Source organism: Macrosteles quadrilineatus, unplaced genomic scaffold (genome assembly GCF_028750875.1).
Source record: "Macrosteles quadrilineatus isolate MER2022 unplaced genomic scaffold, UCM_ALF_1.0 Scaffold_7__1_contigs__length_78375512, whole genome shotgun sequence".
Classification (NCBI taxonomy): domain Eukaryota; kingdom Metazoa; phylum Arthropoda; class Insecta; order Hemiptera; family Cicadellidae; genus Macrosteles; species Macrosteles quadrilineatus.
In genome coordinates this window covers 40641865-40662821 of record NW_026542600.1, presented here as the reverse complement: position 1 = coordinate 40662821, position 20957 = coordinate 40641865, and the positions used below count along the sequence as shown (strand labels likewise).

Sequence of the window (20957 nt, the reverse complement as noted above, 5' to 3'; positions counted from 1 at the left end):
AAGTTGGCAACCTAAGTTAGCCTAACTTATTTTAAAAATCCCTTGAGACCTACTTTTCATCCTAATAAAAACAAGATACCGGTAGCATATTTGTTCATAATTTTACAGTAAACTGCAATATAAGTTAATTATAGCTACCCATAAAAATATTTACAACGCAAAGATGAGATCACAATCTCAGTTATTCAGAGTTTTCGCCTAGCTTCCTCTTATCACCTTATATATAAAGGCCTGTAGACCTATATGTTTTAAGCGAATGGTTGTATAGGACATAAGTTAACTTACAGGGCTTTTATAAATGAACATTAGTGTATAAAACTTAACACTTTTATGATATCTATGCCTACTACAGTTACAAATGGTAGGTTGAGTAGCATACAGTGAAATATTTACATAGGTACGGTAAATAGATTTGTTTCTTGACATTATCAAGTGGTTTATCAAGTGGACATTATCTCTGGTCTTTTTTAAGATCCGGCCTATGAGTAGTTAATTTTATTGATCACCTAATGACAGATATTTAGCATAGCTACCACAATCTACCGAACTGAAGTCATGTGATATCGACCTTTGGGGGTTTCTTAAGAATTTTGTGTACTGGCCTCTACTACTGGCTGAGCTCCCTCATTAATACGTTCGCTGCTGTTGAACTCCTATTGGAGTCATGCCGTACTGGCACAGCGTGCGTACGACTCCGGTCGGAGTCACAGTGCAGTGTTACACAAGTTGGTCTAAACTGTGACCTCTACATTTATTGTGGACCAACTAAACTATGTACGCATGTTGTGCTGGTCCTATTCTTTAATTTGGTGCAAGTTGGGTTTAGGTTGGTAATCAAATTTCCCATAGATTCTCGTTTGGCAACGCTTTTTGTCCCGTTTTCGGGGATCAAAGACACTGGTTACAGATCCAGGCAGTGTTGCTATACGTAAGTTTTTTAGTTCACTCTCTGGGTAACACAGCAATATCACCGCAGCTGTTTTGCCGCTGTCAAGACTGAAATATTATAATGCCTAAGTTATTGCGTTCGCTGATTCACTGACACGCCGAGGCTGCTTCGCATTTCCGACCGTCCCAAAGGGATTCTCGCAGCAGATGTGTAAAAAAATAAACAAGACTGAGGTAGCAGCTTTTAACCAAGAGTATTTTACCAACAATTTGAAACAATTCACTTATGTAGGGGCCTACTTGAGTTGTGCCTTTGCATTAGGCCTATGTGTAATAATAGTGCTCACCTTACCTATGATACCTTGAAGAAAGCAGCCGTTGACCAGTAGACTGAAATGGGCCTTGTCGGTAAACACTTGCAGGCTTATGGATAATTTAAACTTTTTAGTTCCTATATTTTTCATGATCTAATATTTATCAGTGCAAGTTCATTGTAAAGCCAATTTTATAATTGTAAAGCTTTAATTCTGAAATTCATTTAGTGACAACCGGTCTCGTACAGATTTTAGTTTAAGGTTTTCATACTCCATCCATCGCTTAGGCCTTATGAAAATGTGCTAAAACGTAACACTTCTACAATTTTAAAGGTAGGTCAGACCAAATTATAATTTAAAAGACTGGGACAATTTTTCATCAGTCTGATTGAGTATTGGTGTGATTTATGTTACTTTTATCCCTCTATAGGAATGTTTGGATTTTTAACAAACGGAGAAAAAATATTTTGTTGAATTCCTTCAAAGAATATGAAGACAGTAATTGGTTGAGCGAATATATGTTTGTAATTCCTATGTTTAAAATCATGGTTTATAAAGCCAACTTCATTAACATTCCAGTTTTTAAAACAATAGAGACGTTAAATGTTATCAGCTGGCTATTCTCTCAGTCATAGCTTTGAGTGAAACACCTATTGTACTGGTCTGCTAAGCGAAAACTGTAAGTTGAGTAGAAAATACTTTTGTTACAAGATATTAGACATTTTATAAACAAAAAAACTAATTTTGCTATTATATGCAAAATTAAATATTATGATTACTTGGCGGTTGCATATTAAATAAATGTGTATTTCCACATAATCTTCCAATTCAAAAACGTTCAAAAACTTGTGAATTTAGAAAACAGTTTTCCTTCTGAAACTCAATGTTCACCATCCACATAAAAACCTGGTGTTGTGATTGAAAAGTCCAATTAAGTGGCTTACTGATTTAGGCCTACACTTCTGAGGGTAAATTACAATTCTACGGATATTTCATTAGAGTAAAACCAAAATCACATGTTTTCATAACTTGTTTAACATTTTTAATCCTACCCAAACTTTAAATTAATCATTTGCCCCCTACACCCTTACCAGGGAAATTGCTTTGCTCCTCAATACTTGTTGATTTTTTTCTATAATTTTTTACTGTTACCAGCTGTCATAACAATGAATAACTCTAATAACCTTTATAAAACACGTTGAAACAGTTTTTGTTATTATATAGAATCATCATGATTTTACTGTAGAAACTTGTATTATCTTCTCAAGAAAGACAGTCTAGATAAGAGATTTGATAGTGCATTTATTGCTTTTTGTATGATAGTAGTTTTGTTAACCCTAGCAGTGGCCAATGTTAGAAGTGGGGAATGGCCAACCCATTTTGGCGATTTTGCAGACCATTTTTTGAAAATTCGTAAAAATTCAACCGTACAAGTAAACCTAGCCAACCTCATATTCATTTTGTTCGGAAAGAACAGGAGAATCTAGAAATAGTAATATCATAATGATTTAGACAATGTATTTTATCGGTAAAGTGAAAAAAATAAAAAAAATTGAATTTTTTTTTTTGAAATTTCAAAAGCGGCCTCTGCATTTTTTTTCTACGGATTTTTTTATGGGAAATTCATTATATACATTTTGTAGACAATCTAATTCCCTACATAGAAATATATAACATGTTAGGAAAATATTTTTTTTTATAAGTTTTTGGGGCGAATTATAATGACAAACGGAGAACCGAAAAAATTGAAAACCGTACAGTGTTAGTTTATGTTGTAAAAAGTTCTATAATATATGTGTATACTAATAATGATATATACATGTTTGTAAAGCTAATGAAGTAAGGAACCAAAAAAAGTCATAAAGTTTATGGTAAAAATAATTTTTTACCTATAAACATACGTATATAAAATAATGTTTTTATATTTTAGCGATTTCTCGAGAAAAAAATTCACAGTACTTAGTAGCCTATACAACTTTTGTACCAAATTTGTTTACTTCAAACCAACATAATAATCTTGTAGTGTATTCAATTACCTACATAAAAATGTATAACATGTTAGAAATATTTTTTTTTGTAGGTACGTAATAGGGACATAATAATACAATAACCGCAAAACCGCAAACAAGTGTAAACTATAGCCTATAGTGTTTGCTTGTGTTGTGAAACATTATGTAGGCTGATGATATGTAGCCTACATATTTGTAAAGCTAATGAAGTAAGGAATCCAAAAAAGTCATAAGTATGATGGTAAAAAGTTATTTTCACCTATGATTATGTATCAATTTGAGAACGTTTTGAATTTTTTGCGCATTTCCAGAAAATGGAGTGTACAGTATTTAGTAGCCTATATAATTTTTTTACCAAATTTTTTACACCCAAACCAATATAAACATGTTGTAGTGTATTCATTTACCTTTATAAAAATGTATAACACCTTGGGTAAATCATTATACTGTATAGCATATATAGCACCTCTGAATGTCAGAATTGTCATTTTTGAACATGATGCTAACAAAATACAGTAGTAGGCCTATTTAGTATAGGCTATAACTTTTTTACAAAATTTTTTACCCCCAAACAATTATAAACATGTTGTAGTGTATTCATTTACCTTTATAAAAATGTATAACACCCTGGGTATATCATTATATAGGTACAACAATCTCTGAATGTCAGAATCGTCATTTTAGGACATGATGCTAACAAAATACAACCTTTTATGAACACTATTTCACACAATTCAGTAATATTTATGCATGAAGATTACTGTTATACACACACACAACACTTCACTAACACTAACACTAAGAAACTAATAACATATTTAGTAATAAATCGCGGATAAAACTATTACGGCAACAACACAAACAAACAATGGCCATACAAGACAGCTGACAGACTGTAGCAGTAATGACTCACTTGTCGTCTACATGCGAGCATACAGAAATAACCCTGAGTGCAGGGCTGCCACTCTCTGAATCTAAATTTCTTCCTCTTCAAAATGATATACTATATGACTAGTAATAATAACTTTCACTGTATATAATTCGTATTTTCCATACTGTCACCAGACGACTGTTGGCCATTTGTTAGAAATTTCGAAAACAGCTGTTTTCATAAAATCGTACCGATTGTGCAATCAATATTTAGTTATAAATATCACTACCACAATGAAGATAAAATCAATGGCTATCCAGTGGTACCACCCGCAATATCCCAAGACGAAAATTACCCGAGCAGGGTAATGCCAAACAAGACGTGTTTTGCCAGTTCCCAAGTGTCGGCTGCAAAAGTCGTACCGCGCCAAAATTTCATTTGATTTCTAATCGTCGTGACATTGTTATATACCTGCTACAGGGTTTGTTTATGTAATCAAATGAAAGTTCAGAATGTGATCTTTCGAATGGTATATATATTATTCTCATCTGAGTTGATTGTAAGTGTTTTTTACCGTTAAAAAAATTTCGGCCCATACCGTCACCAGACGACATTGGCCATTCTAAGCATCAACGTCATACCGTCACCAGGCGACGGTTGGCCACTGCTAGGGTTAATAGGTTATTTAGTAATTGATTAGTAATTGGACGTTGAATGTGTTTCCTAATTAAAACAAAATTATTACATTTTTACTTGAAGATAAAGCATACCCATGTCCAAATTCTAACACATTTTAAGCTAAAACCTGTGACAGACTTCCTTAATTAATACATTTTCTCTGTAAATACAAATTTAATACTCAAATATGACTTAAGAAATGATAATTTTGCAGTTTTAAATCAATAGTACTGCATACAATATTGGAAAAACTAACTTACTTTTCACACAGTTTTAAATCAATAGTACTGCATACAATATTGGAAAAACTAACTTACTTTTCACGTATGAAGTGCTACAACGTCCTTTTCAACGAATTTCTCCCATACGGTAACATCGTTGAAATTTGGCATTAATGTTTGGGGCTGGATTTATCTTTTGTGAGTTTGCGAACCAGCAAAATCGAGTAAGATAATGAGAATGGGGTGTCATGAGGTTATTAAATTTATCAAAATTAGATTTTTTCTAATTTTTTAACCTTAAAACAGAAAGTGCAGGAAACCTGCTGATTCACTAAATTTCGATGTGTCTGATTTAGTTTTTGTTTTTACTGAAATATTTCCTCAACACTTTAAGAGCTCTTGTATTATTTTTTTATTTCTCTGTTCATATTTTTTTAGGTTACCGTCTGTCCTTTTATGGCTTTTATGATAGGTATTTATTTTAACACGATATGTCGATTTTATAAAATAAAAGCGAAAAATCCGTATACTCCTCCTCTACACTTATTTTTCAAATACCCCTGCCGGAGCAAACCTGCAGACTATGCGAATTTCCATTTGCCTGATTTGATTTTCACTTAAATCTATTTATAAATAACATTAGTTTTAATAAGTACCTAGGTTTGCTGATACAGGGAGGGTAATAAAGTGTCTTTTTAGTTAAATATTATTACCAGTAATAGCTTAGTATAAAATAAATAAATTTGCCAAATTTGATCAAAATATACCCATAAACAAGCAAACTACAACAGTTTACTTATTCTCCATAAGAAAAACATGGGAATTTTAAATTTCAAATTTTTGAATTTTCTCCGTGACCAACAACCTTAAAAAGCACTTCAATATACTAAATTTTTGTTTTTAAAGCTTTTCAAAAAGACTTTAGAGATAGGCTAAATTAGATCATTTGATGTTTGGGGGTCAAAAATGGGAAAAACTAATCTTTACCCCATAAAACCCTGTTCCCATGGTCCAAATATGCTGGTTGGCTAACTCATTTAAGTTTATCCCGCCCTACACCACCTTCAAGCAAAATTAAATCAAAATCAAAATTGGACAAAAATTGCTTAAGTTATTGTGTTCTATATAGCCTACATATAACAATTTGAACGAATAGTTTGTTATACTCCAAAAACGACCTCTGGAGTCATAAAAATGAAAAAGTTAATCCGTCCTGGGCCTAGTCTTACCTTGCCACCTACGGTAATAGCTACTTCCCTACAGGGAAGTTCGCGAAAAGAAGCAAACCAGGTGTTGTATGCAATCCCTATTAAACTCAATAATGCTGTCAACTTCCACCGGAGCCGGCCACTGTTTATTTAAAGTGGGCCCCTCCCGCCAGCTAAGCCACACATTATTGAGCTTAGTCAGGATTGCACACGTACGGGATTCAAACCCGTGTAGAAAGACCGCAACGCTACATTCGTTGTTAGCCAACTGAGCTACCATGCCATCTTCAGCCGAACGTGACAAGCTCCGCTATTCGCACACTAGCGCTCGGAGGTAAGATTCAACAAACTAACACCCGAGCTATACTCGGGCTTAGGTTTTTAAGTGTTAAACAAATCAGATTTGTTCCCTTGATATAAACGAATACTGTAGGTTTGCTGCTACAGGGAAGAGAAACAGTTTTTTCATAAAACAGTGGTCCAGTATGAAATTAATAAACTTGGCAAATTTGATAAACATATATCCGTAAACATTAACCAATCTTGCTGGTTCATGGAAATCAATCAAGCCCTTCACATTTATGACACAATTCATCAAAATCAGACCACAATTGCTCGTGTTAAAAAGTCTACAGACACAAATAGAATAATAAAGTACAACAATTTGAATGAATACTGCTTTGTCTTCTGGGACTTGAAAATGGAAAAGAAAATCAGTCCCAGGTCTGACTATGCCACCTACAGCAATACCTTACTTCCTAATAGAGGCAATTTGCTTAAAGACATCTAAAGACATTCAAACATTTTTTACACTTGTTTGTTTCTTTACTAAATGGTAAAAGGTGATCAATTTTGATTGAATACTCCAATCATTGGAACCCAATAGGAAACAGATCTCCTACTCAACAGATTCACCTATTGGGTCTGACGACCATTGGAGTATCAAAATCGATCTCCACTTGTTCAGTTCTTTTACCTAATATTTTTTCTTTAGCCTGTTTAAAATTAATTAGAACAGCTGATGATTTTAAAAGAATTCATTACATTGTACAAATAAACATTATATTCTGGTTCTTCTTGTTAACATGGCTTACTAATTTTTCTCTCATAATTTTCATTTATTACACACAAACAATCTACACCCCTTCCCATCTTTTATAAGTAGTACCAAGAGCGAGCTTTGCTCGTATTGAATTAAACATTAAATTTATTAGATAAGTTATTCAGCTAAATTAAAGATATTTATTATGTACGTTACTGATGTGAAAATTTTTTTATGATTCAAGAATAACTATTTGTATCAGCTGTTCTTATTAACTGCAGATACAAAAAGGTGTTGACGATAACATGGGCACTTTCAAGGGCTGTAGCAGTGGCGTAACAGATTTTTGCGGGCCCCCCTGCAAACTTATATTTTGGGCCCCCCTCTCAGGTTATTTTTAGACCGTCGATACAACATAATCAAACACCCCCCTCCACCCCAGAGCTATTTTTGGACCACCGATAAAATTAATGATCAAACAGATTAATCATATATAGAGTAGTAAATAAATTATGGACTATGTTCCATAAAAGGGCGTGTTAAGTATTTCAATTTTGGCTTGATGAAAAAGTTACATCTCTACATCATTACATCAATAACAGTGTATTGTATTCATGTTGTATTCATGTATTCATTGTTGTTGTATCATGTTTGTAAATAGTTTTTAAATAAAATAAAATAGCTTATTTTCATCTCTATCAGAATGTTTATATCAAGGAGGTTTTACATTTAATTTATCAAACATGTTATCAATTTTTACTATCCTGATAGTTAGACTAATTCGGTACCGGTAATTACAAGGCAAAAATGTGGTTCGGATTCCACTATAAACTGTAGGCCCCTTAGTTGCCATTGGCTATTAATTAACAGCTGTGTCTAATGAATATGTCGGCCTTAGTCACTAACAAGACTACAAGATCGTGACACTCATCCTACACTCATCTCCATTCGTACTTTGCTTAAAATACCTACATTTGTATGGTCACCATTTCATAGTAATGTATTATAAAGTATTTATTTATTATATTAGCTTAATCTTTGGTTATAATTAACTCATACACTAAAAGTTAGTTAATTTAAAATATTGACATACTTTTATCACAGGCTAAAATGGCCTATTGAATTTTTTTATTTTGTCTTCATATCGATTTAAAGCGTTTACCTTATAAACATTTATGTCTTTAGTAGGCCTATTGGTTAATTGTGAGGTAAAATTAGATATAGGCTAACAAACACAGTCAGTAGAGTAGCAATATATTGTATTTAACGAAATACAATCAATATTAGGAAAAAACTAAAATGTAAAATAATACAATATTAAAAGCCCCAGCCAACGTTCATGACTCCAGGCTCCAGGTAACTTAATGTTTCAAAATGTTTGCAGACGACATAAGCAGTGTACTAAATCACTGAGAAGTAAAATATTTCCCGGTGACGAAAGTAAGATTGCATAATAATCAATGACCCAAAACGTTAAATTTGTTACCTTAGTTCGTTATCACTGAAGAGGCCTAACGAAATTAAACGATAACAACATAATATTAATAACAATAATGTTATTACTTGTTCAATACAGTTATTGAATGATTGATAATGCATTTAAATAAGAATTAACTCCAATTTTTCGGTCCCACTTGTCTTACGGGCCTCTCTGCTCGCCGTTTCCTGCTCACTGGTTTGCGGGCCCCCCTGCATTGCAGGCCCTGCGGGCCCTTCGGTTATGCCACTGGGTTGTAGGGCGGAAACTGGATTTTTCCCAGCCTTGTGACCAACTCCAATCTATTTCTTGTGGCCAAATACCGCATAATAAACACAAAAATTTAAAATCCTTGGACGAAAGTAAAATTTTGTCCGTATATGCGCTTGTTTTAGAGTATAGGATTTATCATCTTGTAAGTAAACAATAGGCCTAGGCTTATAAGTCTAACGTTAAGTGTTATTAGGCATAGTTTTATTTACTTTCCGTACATACATAGGCCTACTATGTGAATTTAGAAATTATATTATACATTTATCATGCAGACCTTAAAAAAACAGACAATTTAGTACACATTTTCTACGGCATTCGGTTATTGAGTTATTCAAGTGCTTAATACAAATACAGTAGGCCTACGTTGTATGTACCATGTTATCCTTATGTAGGGTAATTTAATTGCTGTAGATCGCTTGGATATGGAAATATTGGGATAACGTTTGCCAAATTTGTTTCATACTAAGTTGTTAACATTTCCAAAAAAATGGAGTTTGTCCTTTTGTATGTAAAATAAAAAAAATCAAATCAAACAAAACACTTACCTTTCTTGTATCAGTAAACCTAAGTACTCGTTAAACCAAATGCTATGTAATTAGGGAATATATCTGACGTGTTTATAGACATATTTTAGTGTGTAAATCTAATCAGGCCAACGGAAATTCGCCTAGTCTGCAGGTTTGTATAGCGGGGTTATATTTAAGTAACATAGCCTAATATTCAAATATCAATATTCAATATTCAAATATAATATTCAAACATGACTTTTTATAATTAAGATATACCATTCTGTGGTTGTATAATTTTAAGGTTTTTTATAATCCCCCAGTTTGATAATATGTAGTTGGCCTAATTTGATATTTTACTTGCCCTACTTATGTTAGCTTACAAATTTTAATGAAAAATAGTACAGTACTGTTAGAACCTTGATAACAAGTCCCTCACGAGGATTATTAGCGAATTTCCCATATAGGCCTAGGGAATAAGCTATTAATACGCTAGTACTCATGGTAAGACCTGGACCCGGGACCGTTTTACTTTTACTTTTTATACTAGAAATGTATATATATGTCTGTTAGCACGATATCTGGAGCAAAAATGATCCGATTTTGACAAAATTTGGTATAAACGTGTAAACCCACATTTATTCGAACAAGTTCGCGAACCAGCATGATAGGACTATGGGAACAAGGGTTTATTGGGGGTTTTATGGGGTAAAAATTGGTTTTTTTTCCATTTTTGACCCAAAAAACATAAAATTTAACAATTTATTTCCAAAACAAATAATAAAAAAGTGATAATAAATAACAAATAAATAAATAACAAATAAATAAATAACAAATAACAATAACAAATATTGAAGTGTTGTTATGCGCCTAATGGTTACGGAGAAAATTCCAAAAAATTGTAAATTTAAAATTCCCATGTTATTCTTATGGAGAATAAGTAAACTGTTGTAGTTTGCTTGTTTATGAACATATTTTGATCAAATTAAGAAAAACCATTTATTTATTACCGGTACTAAACTATTAACATTTGACAAAAAACACTTGTACCCTCCCTGTTGCAGCAAACATAAGTACTCGTTAAACTAATTCTATTTAAATAGGGAATAAATGTGATATTTTTAAAGAGTCATTTTAGTGTAAATCCAATCAGGCAAATGGAAATTCGCTTAGTCTGCAGGTTTACTGCGGCGGGGGTATTAAATAAGACTTGTCATCAAGGGTATTTGAAAACTATACTTCCTTTAAAGGTTCTACAGTAAACAGAAAAAAGCTTTACAGTAATTAATCTATACCTTAAGATAAAACAAATAACTTTTAACAATTAAGATTCATTAGAAGTAACACTACTCAAAAGAATAGAACAATTGGAACAAACATACTACTGTACAACGCTCATGAAAATGTACATTTGGTTGATCCACAGGTCACAGCCCTATGATTTTTTTTAGTTCCAGTTCCATATTCTTATATTTATAACTCACCCTTTTTGTAGGCAAGGGTTATCTTATCAATGATGGAACAGTTAGAGCTAGATTACTCCACTATCCTCTATATGAATGATCAAATGAATGATGATGAATGATTGATTTTTGTGCACTTCAGGTCTTAGTTCCAAAACCGTTCAAACTCTTGACAGTAAAATTAAAATTTTACAACGTTTTAGCAATTTAAAATATTATTTGACATACTCCCATTTAAAAAGTTGCTTGCTTTCAATACTTCTGTTCATAGTCTAAAGTAGCTCATTTCTCCCATGAGCGAAAAGAATTAGTTAAAGGCAAACATGTCAGTTAAAAGTACATTTTATGTACAGTAGAATCCTGGTTTACTGAAATAAAAGGGGGAGAGCCATTTCGGACAACCAATTTTTTGGTTAACCCGTCAAGTGCTAAAAATAGCCTATAAATTACCACAGTGTGTAGGAAAAATTATTTAAAACAATGTCTATATAATACAGTGTTTTATTTAGGCTACAAAAATGTTACAATGGGTTAGAAAATCCCATTTTGAGAGATGAAAGGGTCTCTCTGTTTACATATAACTTAATCTACTTATATTTTAGCCCTGTATTAAGTTATTCGGTTAATTTGATTTTGGTTAACCGGGGTTCTACTGTAGTTGTAAACTTTGATTAGCTATCATATGAATATAGAATAGGTATTAATTGTTTTTTGAATTGTAATTCAAAAATCGCAACCTTTCAATAGTATTTGATTGTTTGTGCATTTATTCATACATAAATTCTATAACCAAGAAAATTTTGTTACGTGGCTATGGTCAAAATAGTATAATTTTCATTCAAATATGTGCACAACCAATGAGTGAGACAAGTTATTTAGCGGTCTAGTAGAATGAGTCACCCAATCGCTATTAGGAGATAAGAAGAGGGGACACGTTAACACACAAAATACTAAGTTGAAATTTTGTGATTTCTTAATAAATTGTATACAAAATATATAGATATTATAACAGACCTTTAATTTTACTACCTATATAGAGCAAAGCTTAGTCTATGGCCATAAACAGTTCTTCAATTAAGGATTTGTATTTGACCTATTAGTGCTTTTAACCTTATCTTCATTAATTGTTTTTATTTTATTTTCACTGTTAAGTAGTTATACTTCAGGTATAAAACTGGTATTATAATTATAATGTAATGAGAAACGATTTGGTAGAAAGTTGCTTACCTGTAGACTACCATCTCAGAAGATAGGCCTACATAAGTCTCAATTAACACCTAGTTAAGACATAAGAGGTGATGGTAAGTTGCGATATACGTGAAAGAAGTAAGGTTTGGATTATATTTAAACATATGGATATAATTTATAATTGAATAACTTGATAATTTACTGCGCTAGTTTAAAATAACCATTGGCTGGTCAATAAATATAACATTAAAACACTGTATTTCTTTCCAGGTCATGAAGTATGTCACACAGAATAAAAATAATCTTTGAGAAAGCAATTGGCTTTCTTATTAAAATTGAATTTTTACTTTTACTAATTAATACTTCTACTAATACATACGGTAGTCCCAGAATGTCACCGTATTTAGTTCAACATTAATATTTACCAAACAAAAGGGGAGATTTCTGGCGACTCAGAAATATGGCATTTGGCCTTGAGGCTGTCGCAGTTTGTCTCGTAGAAAATTAGTCTAATGGTTTTATCACCACACCTCGTACATCTACCAACCAACTGTAGTGTAGAAAAACAATCTCTCTTATCTACCTAACTGCAAATTTGACCCTTGAAAATACCCAAATTCATTAATAAAGCTCACAAGTTGTAATTGTTGCTATGGCCGTTTTGGCATCACAATGCTATCATCAGATGCATGCATCTCGGCTGAAGAAGTTACATCGAAGTTAAAGCGCATAAAATGCACAAATGTGTTTTGACTTTAACAATACTGCTTTAGCCGAGATATGCATGCGTCTTAGAACATTGTGCATTATATTTTCTGTAACAACCATAAGAACAGTAAATTTTGAGCTGTTTTGGCCAAGTTCAATCCTGTTTGTTATTTTTGTCTAAACGTTTAGTTCTTGAAAACAGAAACACTTGATTATGAACAAATTTAAAGTTGAATTTTTACCATGTTGATAGTTATTACTGTAATAATAAATTAACATTTTAAACATTGAAATACACTTAGTTACATGATTAAATATATACTATCTAGCACTAAAACCTAATATTCAAAGATTTTTTACTCTGATATTTCCGTGTGTGTTTTCCGAGAGGTTCGTTACAAAACTACCAACCAGTTTAAATTTTAGTATGGCAAAAGTGCCCTCTATTTATACCAGAATAAATGTCAATGAGGCTTATCCAAACAGCGGTTAATCCAGGGTTGGTTAAAAGAGGGCCTGCTTTAGGTCATTTTGGCCTAGTTTGTATCAGGTAATTCTGTCAAGTATTTTATAAGGAAATCTACTTGTGTAATAGAGGACTCAAGTTTACTGTAAATTAGCTGAAGAACGGCTTGTAAAATAGGTTATTGAGTGACAAGACCTTTAAAAAAGCTGTAGTCAATGTTTTACTGTTAAAGGAATGTAAATTCTACTGATTTTCTAATGTATTTTTTCACTATGGAATTTTGACAAACATTTTATTACAGATGATGCCAAAGAAACCAAAGTTTGCCAATGAAGGAGACGACAGCGATGCGTCAAATAATGCCTCAGAAAGTGACTTTGATGAAGATGAAGATCCTGACAAAATTGAAGTTCCAGGTGAGTTTCACAAATAAGAATAAGTCTGTTTCATTGTGTGTTTTATAATGCACAGATAAACTTATATTATTTTATGGTTTTGATGAAGTTCTAAAAGTACCGATATTGACAAGAAGTAAAGATAAGAATAATTTTTTCAGTTTTGGAGATCCCCAATCATTCATGTTCAGTGGTTGAATAAAGCATACAAACAACATCGTAATGTGCAGGACAGTGAGTGACCCTAGCTAGCCTTGTTGGAGTGTTGTTGCTACTTGGCAGATAATTCTACACATCAGGCCTATATAAGCCCTACTACTACGACTCTTTACAATTACATTTATATCCCAATGAAAAAGTTGTATTTGAGATAAATGTCATTACCAGGTTGATTGTAATGTATTTTGTTTTAGGTGGTGGAAAAGATTTGGCAACCTCTGCCACGTTAAACAGGATAGAGGAACTCAACAATAGGGGTGGGTTAACAATCAACAAAATTCCACCCATGAACCAACAACAATACCAACAACACCAACAGCAATCCCTTCAACAATCCCTGCTAAAAGGGAAACTTCAACAGCAAATGCTGAACCCTGTCAAAATGCAACAAGGTACATTATACTAGAGATGTAAATTAAACAAGTAAAGGAATATCTACACAGAACTAGTCTATATTCAAAACAACCTGCATATGCTGGAATAAAATTTTACAACAACTAACCACATGAAATTAAAATTTTGAAAGAACACAACTTTCTTTTAGACCATCCAGTATAGGGTATTAAAGATTTTTTCAAGATATCCCAATCAATTTGAAAATCATTTTCAGACATGTCACTTGGTTATCTAAACTGATTGGGCTAAAGTGGGAAAACCCAAATATGTGTATATTTTTACTTTGTTACTAAGTTAGATGGTCTTTTTACTAACTTTTGGTTTTTTGTCTTTTGGATTATATTTAGCAATTATGCGCTGTGTAGTGTACATTATTATTTAGTTTTAGTCTTGATGCCATTCATGTACAAAACAATATGTATATCTGAATAAAGTGGTTAGAATCTGAACCTAAAAAACAATATCTTTGTGCAATTACCTTTTCTTGGTAAAAAATCACCAGTTTTAGTTCAGAAACCAATTACAACAAAAAAATCTATTAATAAATCAGTTGGTAGAAAAATGAAACAACAAAAATTGTATGTTAAAGATTCTTAATATATTCGGCACCTACTATATTTAACTTTTATTTAATTAAAATCAAAGATTTGGGCAACAATACCAAAAATAACTTTTTCCAGGACCTATGCCTAATAAAATCCCTGGGGGCTTGGTGACCAAAGGGAACATGACTCCAGGCTATGAGATGGTTCGAGGAGGAATGGGAGGTATGAGTAGCATGCCAGGGCAGTACATGAACATGCCGTCACATGCCAACATGATGGGAGCCCTGGGATACCCCAGCATGGGCTTCCCTGGTAATATGATGTCATCAAACATGAACTCTGCCACTGCTCAGTTTCTTCAAGGAATAGGCCAAGGTAGCAACTTTTAAAATACTGTAACATATTTTAGTTTCGTAAGAAAGACAAGTTCTAAAAATATTCAAGACTTTATTTACAAAAAATGTTCACATGTCTATATATTGTGGAAATATTCCACACAAGACCAAAGTCTGAGTACAAGGATTGTGATTGCTCCCTCTTATCCCTTCACAGCGGTTTGTCGAGCCTTCCTTGTCACATGATAAAAGACGCGGTTATGGTTTGACGGGACCATTTTGTATTGCTTTTAAATGTGAAAATTATGAAAATCTGATTTGGAAAGTTATGAACCCGTGAGAACCATTTAGTTGTGATTATGGACCTAAAATTGGTTTTTTTTGCAAAGCTCGGTCCCCTAGTATTATCTTATATATTGAGGTGCTGTTACAAAGCTTTAGTTATGGTATTGTTTGTCGAAGGTATGGGTAGTGGTGATATGGGATACCCTCCAAACCTGAACGCTCTCAATCAGATCCTTTCCATGGGAGGAATGGGAGGATTGAACCAGTTGATGGGTCAAGGCATGTTGCAAGGCATGTGGCCCTCTATGATGCCAAACAAAGCTGTCTCCAACATGTGGGGAGCACCGGATGACACCAAGGTAAATAAACAACCTACCAAATTTGAATTTAACCTGAGGTTTTTAAAAGGAAAAAAGTTAATGGTTTCTTGTAAAATATTGGTCTTGTTTTTTAAAACTCTGCAAAACGTCTCAAGGAGAAAATTGCAGTCGGTAGAAAAGAGTTTTTGTTATCAAATTCAAATTTTGGTTGAAAATTAATTAACTTTTACATATTAACTGTGGACAGCACTGCATGCCATAGACCATTATCTTAGCTGTATCACAATAAGGTACCTGTATAGACTTTGTTGTATGCTGAATGGTTATGGAGAAAATTCTAAAAAACTATAAATCAAAATTTACCTTGTTATTTGATATGTTGTTTAGTATGTTGTTCAAGTGCAATATAGAGATGAATATGAATAGCAGTTTATTTTTCTTGTCCCAATGATTATCTTGCTAAATCTTAGCTTGCACTGTTTTCAGATGAGAGACCAAGAAGAAGAAGAAAATGATGATGAAGACATGGGTGTCGCTGAAACATACTCAGACTACATGCCTCCTAAATGTAAGATACACATATTGTAATTTTAATTAGACAAATGAAGGGGGTTTAGTTATCTGTCCTGGGGATAACTAAACCGAATTACGAATAGCTTTTACCTCTGTAACCATCTTGTTTTTGTTCCCAACCTAAGCTGTATGTTCACATAACGAGAAATCAACAAAGGATTTGTCCTTAAGGCAAGGAGAACTATTTCTATAATATAACTTCCTCCTTAAAAGCCGCACGTTACATTTTCTGTTGTATTTTGTGAAATAAAGAAAATCTGGTAGAATTCATAGGAATGACAGTTTGAAAACTACTACAGTGAGCTCCTGGATCTATTTGATCTGTAAATTTCTATCTTTACATTGCTCTCATTTTCTGTTATATTTAGGTCAGTCAACAGACTAACCTACTTCCCCATGATCGATAGTAAGAGATCAATATAAAACTGCTGAATAATGTCAATCATACTTGTGAATTTTTTTCCCAAAAGTGTTTACAGAAAGCTATTTTTTTGCCCGTTAATGTGGAGAGAATTGTATCTTGATTCCGTTGTATTTTGCAGTGAAGATAGGCAAGAGGCACCCAGACCCTGTGGTCGAGACTGCTTCATTGTCGAGTGTGGAGCCCACAGAGGTGTGGTACGAAGTGTCGTTGCCTGATGAGACTATACGTTCTGGATCTCTGTCTGCACTTCAGCTGGAGGCCATTACTTACGCAGCTCAACAGCACGAGCACTTCCTTCCCGACGGGACGAGGGCCGGCTTCCTCATCGGTAATCACTCCACGTGGTCAACACATTTTAGCAATTTATCTTTCACAGTAACTTAAGCCGTACCTGTTTGATTTGAGGTATGTTAAATTATACGCTGGGACTAACAGTCCATTTTGTGGCTTAGATGGAGAGTGTCAAACTATCAATTGCAGCCGTTGAATGGTTCATTCATCAAAATTGCCCATTTTTTTAAAAGTGAAAGTAGACTTCAGTGGCTTAGCGGCTTTGAATTCAGCGTTATGATGGGGAGGTATTATTTCTGATTATATTTTAAGACAAAGGAATGCAAACACATTGTGTCTAATGTATTGCTATGATTTCTTTTCACCATCCTTCAGTTGTATCCATTTTCCTATGATATAAATAATGTTTTGATCCATTTAAAAATCTTTCGGTTACATCACACAACAAGCAAATATTTGTTTTATTCAAAAGTCCAACAATAAATCTATTTTATGAGTATTTGCAAATGTTTTCCAACCTGGATTGAATGCACTGGCTTTTGTATCCTTACCATTTTGTGTTAAGTTGAAAATCTGTTAAAATTATATAAACGACTGCTAATGACAATTCCTTACTTGAAAGGACATTTCTATAACAACACTATTTATATGCTTTCAGGTGATGGAGCTGGAGTAGGAAAAGGAAGAACCATTGCTGGCTGCATCTTTGAAAACTTTTTAAAGGGCAGGAAAAGGGCAATCTGGGTTTCTGTTTCTAATGACTTGAAGTACGACAGTGAAAGAGATTTGAAAGATATCGGGGCTAGTAAAGTAGAAGTGTACTCTCTGAATAAGGTTAGTTATTTTAATTGAAACGTTAGTTGAAATATGTAATCTGTATAGCCTTGATTAACCGAGGTAGTGTACCTCGCATAGGCAAAATTTGTATAGCAAACTTTACCCTGGTAAAATGGAAAAATTAACCTATGTATGGCTTTTATTTTGTCTCAAAACAAATCTGGCCTTAAATCGTCGCTTTATCTGTGAACTTCTGTTATCTAACATTCCAGTTATCTTCTAAGTCTGTCTGGCCTATTAATGACATGGACTCTCAACTTTCACTAGCCCACCTCAAATATCAAAACTTTGCTGTACAACTTAAATTCTAAACACAACTTAAATTAAGGTGATGAGTTACAACTAAAATATGTCAGACTACGCCTTAAATTCACAAATTCATTCACTGCTGTACCCTTACCAATTAGCTGTAAAATTGTGAAATAAAAATTTTGGGATATTTATGACTTTTCGGGGTTGGGGAGGTGACATACAAATGAATTTAAAATTCCCCCCCAATTTTGAAATTTTGATTTGTTGGTCGTGGCCTGTAAACTACACTGATGTGCACTTTGACTCCTAATTTTTTGCTTTCCGTAATAAAAATATTCATCAAACACTCATTCGGCCTGTCGTCGAGGTATATTTAGTTTAATTACTGCCTTTCAGACTTGATGTCGAACTCGTGAGTGATTACATAAATGCATTTAAATATATTCATCAACTTGGTTTAGTAAAATATTAATAAAAAACACCAAAGTTCTCCTAATTCTACTTTGAAATTAAAACATCCTCATTAAAATTGATTTTTAAATTTTCCTTGGAAATAAAATAAACTGAATGATATTGATTCACATTTCATTCCATTTCATTGTGCTATGCATGCTCGTGCATTCCAGGTCGCCACGTGGTGCCGACCTGCAGCCTGTCGATTTCCTGTCTGAACAAAGCCCTTGGCTGGTCTGAGACACGTTTTAATCTATTCTATTTCTGTTAAAATTGCATTTTTGGCCGGATCTTGACGCTCTGCTACCAATATGTGATGATGTGGTGTAGTATGAGTGTAAATGAAGATACCTGGGCCCTATATATCTTCCTCTAACCACTGCCAAATCACGCACATTTCCTGTCGAAACCCAACTCTATTGCAAGGAATTAATTTAGCTCGTCAAAGTGCACAATATTACCTTAGCTGCCTATCACAGCCAGCTTTTATGTTCTTAATGTATCTAATTATAATATAGTGAACAGAGAAATATATATATATGGACTTATTCTAATTCGTGAAAAAGGTTACTAGACTTGAAAAAGGTTACTAGACTTAGCAAATGTGAATTCTAATTTATGATATTAATTGCCAGACCACGACCATTCCAGAATCCAATAAGTTACATAATTTAATTACTCCTGCCCTAACCTACACCCTTCCCCAACCCCTACTTCTATTAGCTAGACATCTTAGGCTACAGTTACTTATCCAGTTAGATGTACAGCTCCAGGCGCTCGACACTACACTGTACTGCTCTTGGTTCGCTGCGCGTGCCTACCCGGGTGACTGCGCGCGCATCGTAGTCATGTGACTTGCGCTATTGTAGCGATCCGCTACAAATTTTCTAGCAATTTTTATGTACTTTCTTACCTGAGAAAAAAAATATAGATTCTGAAACGTTATTTATTGTTTTTTAATAATCGGGATGGAAAATTTTAAACACTTTACCAGATTAAGGTTTTAAATATACAATACAGGTAATGTCCGTTAGCCAGACAGAGTGTAAATGCATTGGTTAAACCACAAATCTAGGGGTGTGCGATGCATCGAAAATGCATCGAAATTTGGATTCGATTCGATTCGATGCATCGAATCGCGATTCGATTCAGTGGTGGTCAAAAAACGATTCGATTCACGAGGGAGTCAGTATCCATATACGAAAAACGCCTGCAGAAAGTCAATGCAATACCCGCAATACAGGAGCGCGTTGCTGTTGCGTTTCCTTTACGAAGGCGTTCTTATTTAATAATATAGCTTTAATTGTTTTATATTTTTTTGTTTTGACATTGCAAATGATTAGAGGTTTGTTTTTTGTCTTGATGTAAGCAGTGTGTGAAATATTTTACTACTGTGAACCTAGCCAAAACAAGGTAGGTTACTCCAAAATCATTTTAAAAATAAGTCTGAAAAATTGTTAATACTTAACTAGTAAGATTAATGTTATAGACTGATTCATTTGGTATTTTTGTTAGGTGTCTGCCGGTCCCCGTCCCCGAATTTTTTTGGGGCAAAAGAAAAAAAAAGAATAATTTATTTCCAAAGAAACACTCTTATATTATTATATCTATTATTACAGAGGAATTAAAATGTTCAAATGAGAATTAAAAATTAAGTTGGCTCACGACCTTTAAGAATAAAGACACAACAGAGCAATTGCCGCACTGCCACTAGCCAGAGCCAGGTCTAGTCGTCTACTGATAAGAGTAACAAGACAAAAGCCGTGACACAACACTAACAGTGCAAAGAAAACAAAGTCAAAAGAATAGAAAGACTATTTATCCAGACATACTAGTATAATCATTTATTGTTTATTCAATACCTAATTAAAAATATATTTTATTATTTTACATAATAAATTATAAACAAAAGAAATATCTGATATAGTGAACAGATCTGTATCTTGGTTAGATGGGGTTAAAAAAATATATTTCTAAGATCCAATACAATATTTACAACTCACAAATTACATTGAATTAATTTCTTTGAAAATAATCTCTAACAGTTTTGTGTTTTTGAATAAAGAAATATATTTCTTTGTCTCTACTTCCTTGTTTCATCACTTGCATTTTGTCAGCAATTGAAGCAACTGGGTAGCAACCGGGTGGTGTAAGAGGGGAGGGGGAGGGTCTATGACCTTGAATTCACACATCGTTGCCCGGGCCTGGCTGGTGAGACTGATTCATTGTTTTTGTTGACATACTACTACCCTTCCTTAAGAGAAAAAGACCTTCTGTTCCAAAAACATTGAGGGTAGTTTAAAAACATTGACCTGTGTTG

General features: G+C 33.5%; 1 protein-coding gene across 2 annotated transcripts in view; it reads left to right on the top strand.

The window, feature by feature from the left end:
- Positions 1-20957, top strand: part of LOC128999136 (protein strawberry notch) — a 56534-nt gene that overhangs the window by 1190 nt on the left and 34387 nt on the right. For both annotated transcript variants that reach the window (XM_054425508.1, XM_054425509.1), the window contains exons 2-8: positions 13614-13728; positions 14121-14318; positions 15003-15242; positions 15665-15846; positions 16294-16375; positions 16923-17132; positions 17754-17929. In XM_054425508.1, the coding sequence (XP_054281483.1) occupies positions 13614-13728; positions 14121-14318; positions 15003-15242; positions 15665-15846; positions 16294-16375; positions 16923-17132; positions 17754-17929 (1203 nt within the window). The remainder of the gene's footprint in view (positions 1-13613; positions 13729-14120; positions 14319-15002; positions 15243-15664; positions 15847-16293; positions 16376-16922; positions 17133-17753; positions 17930-20957) is intronic.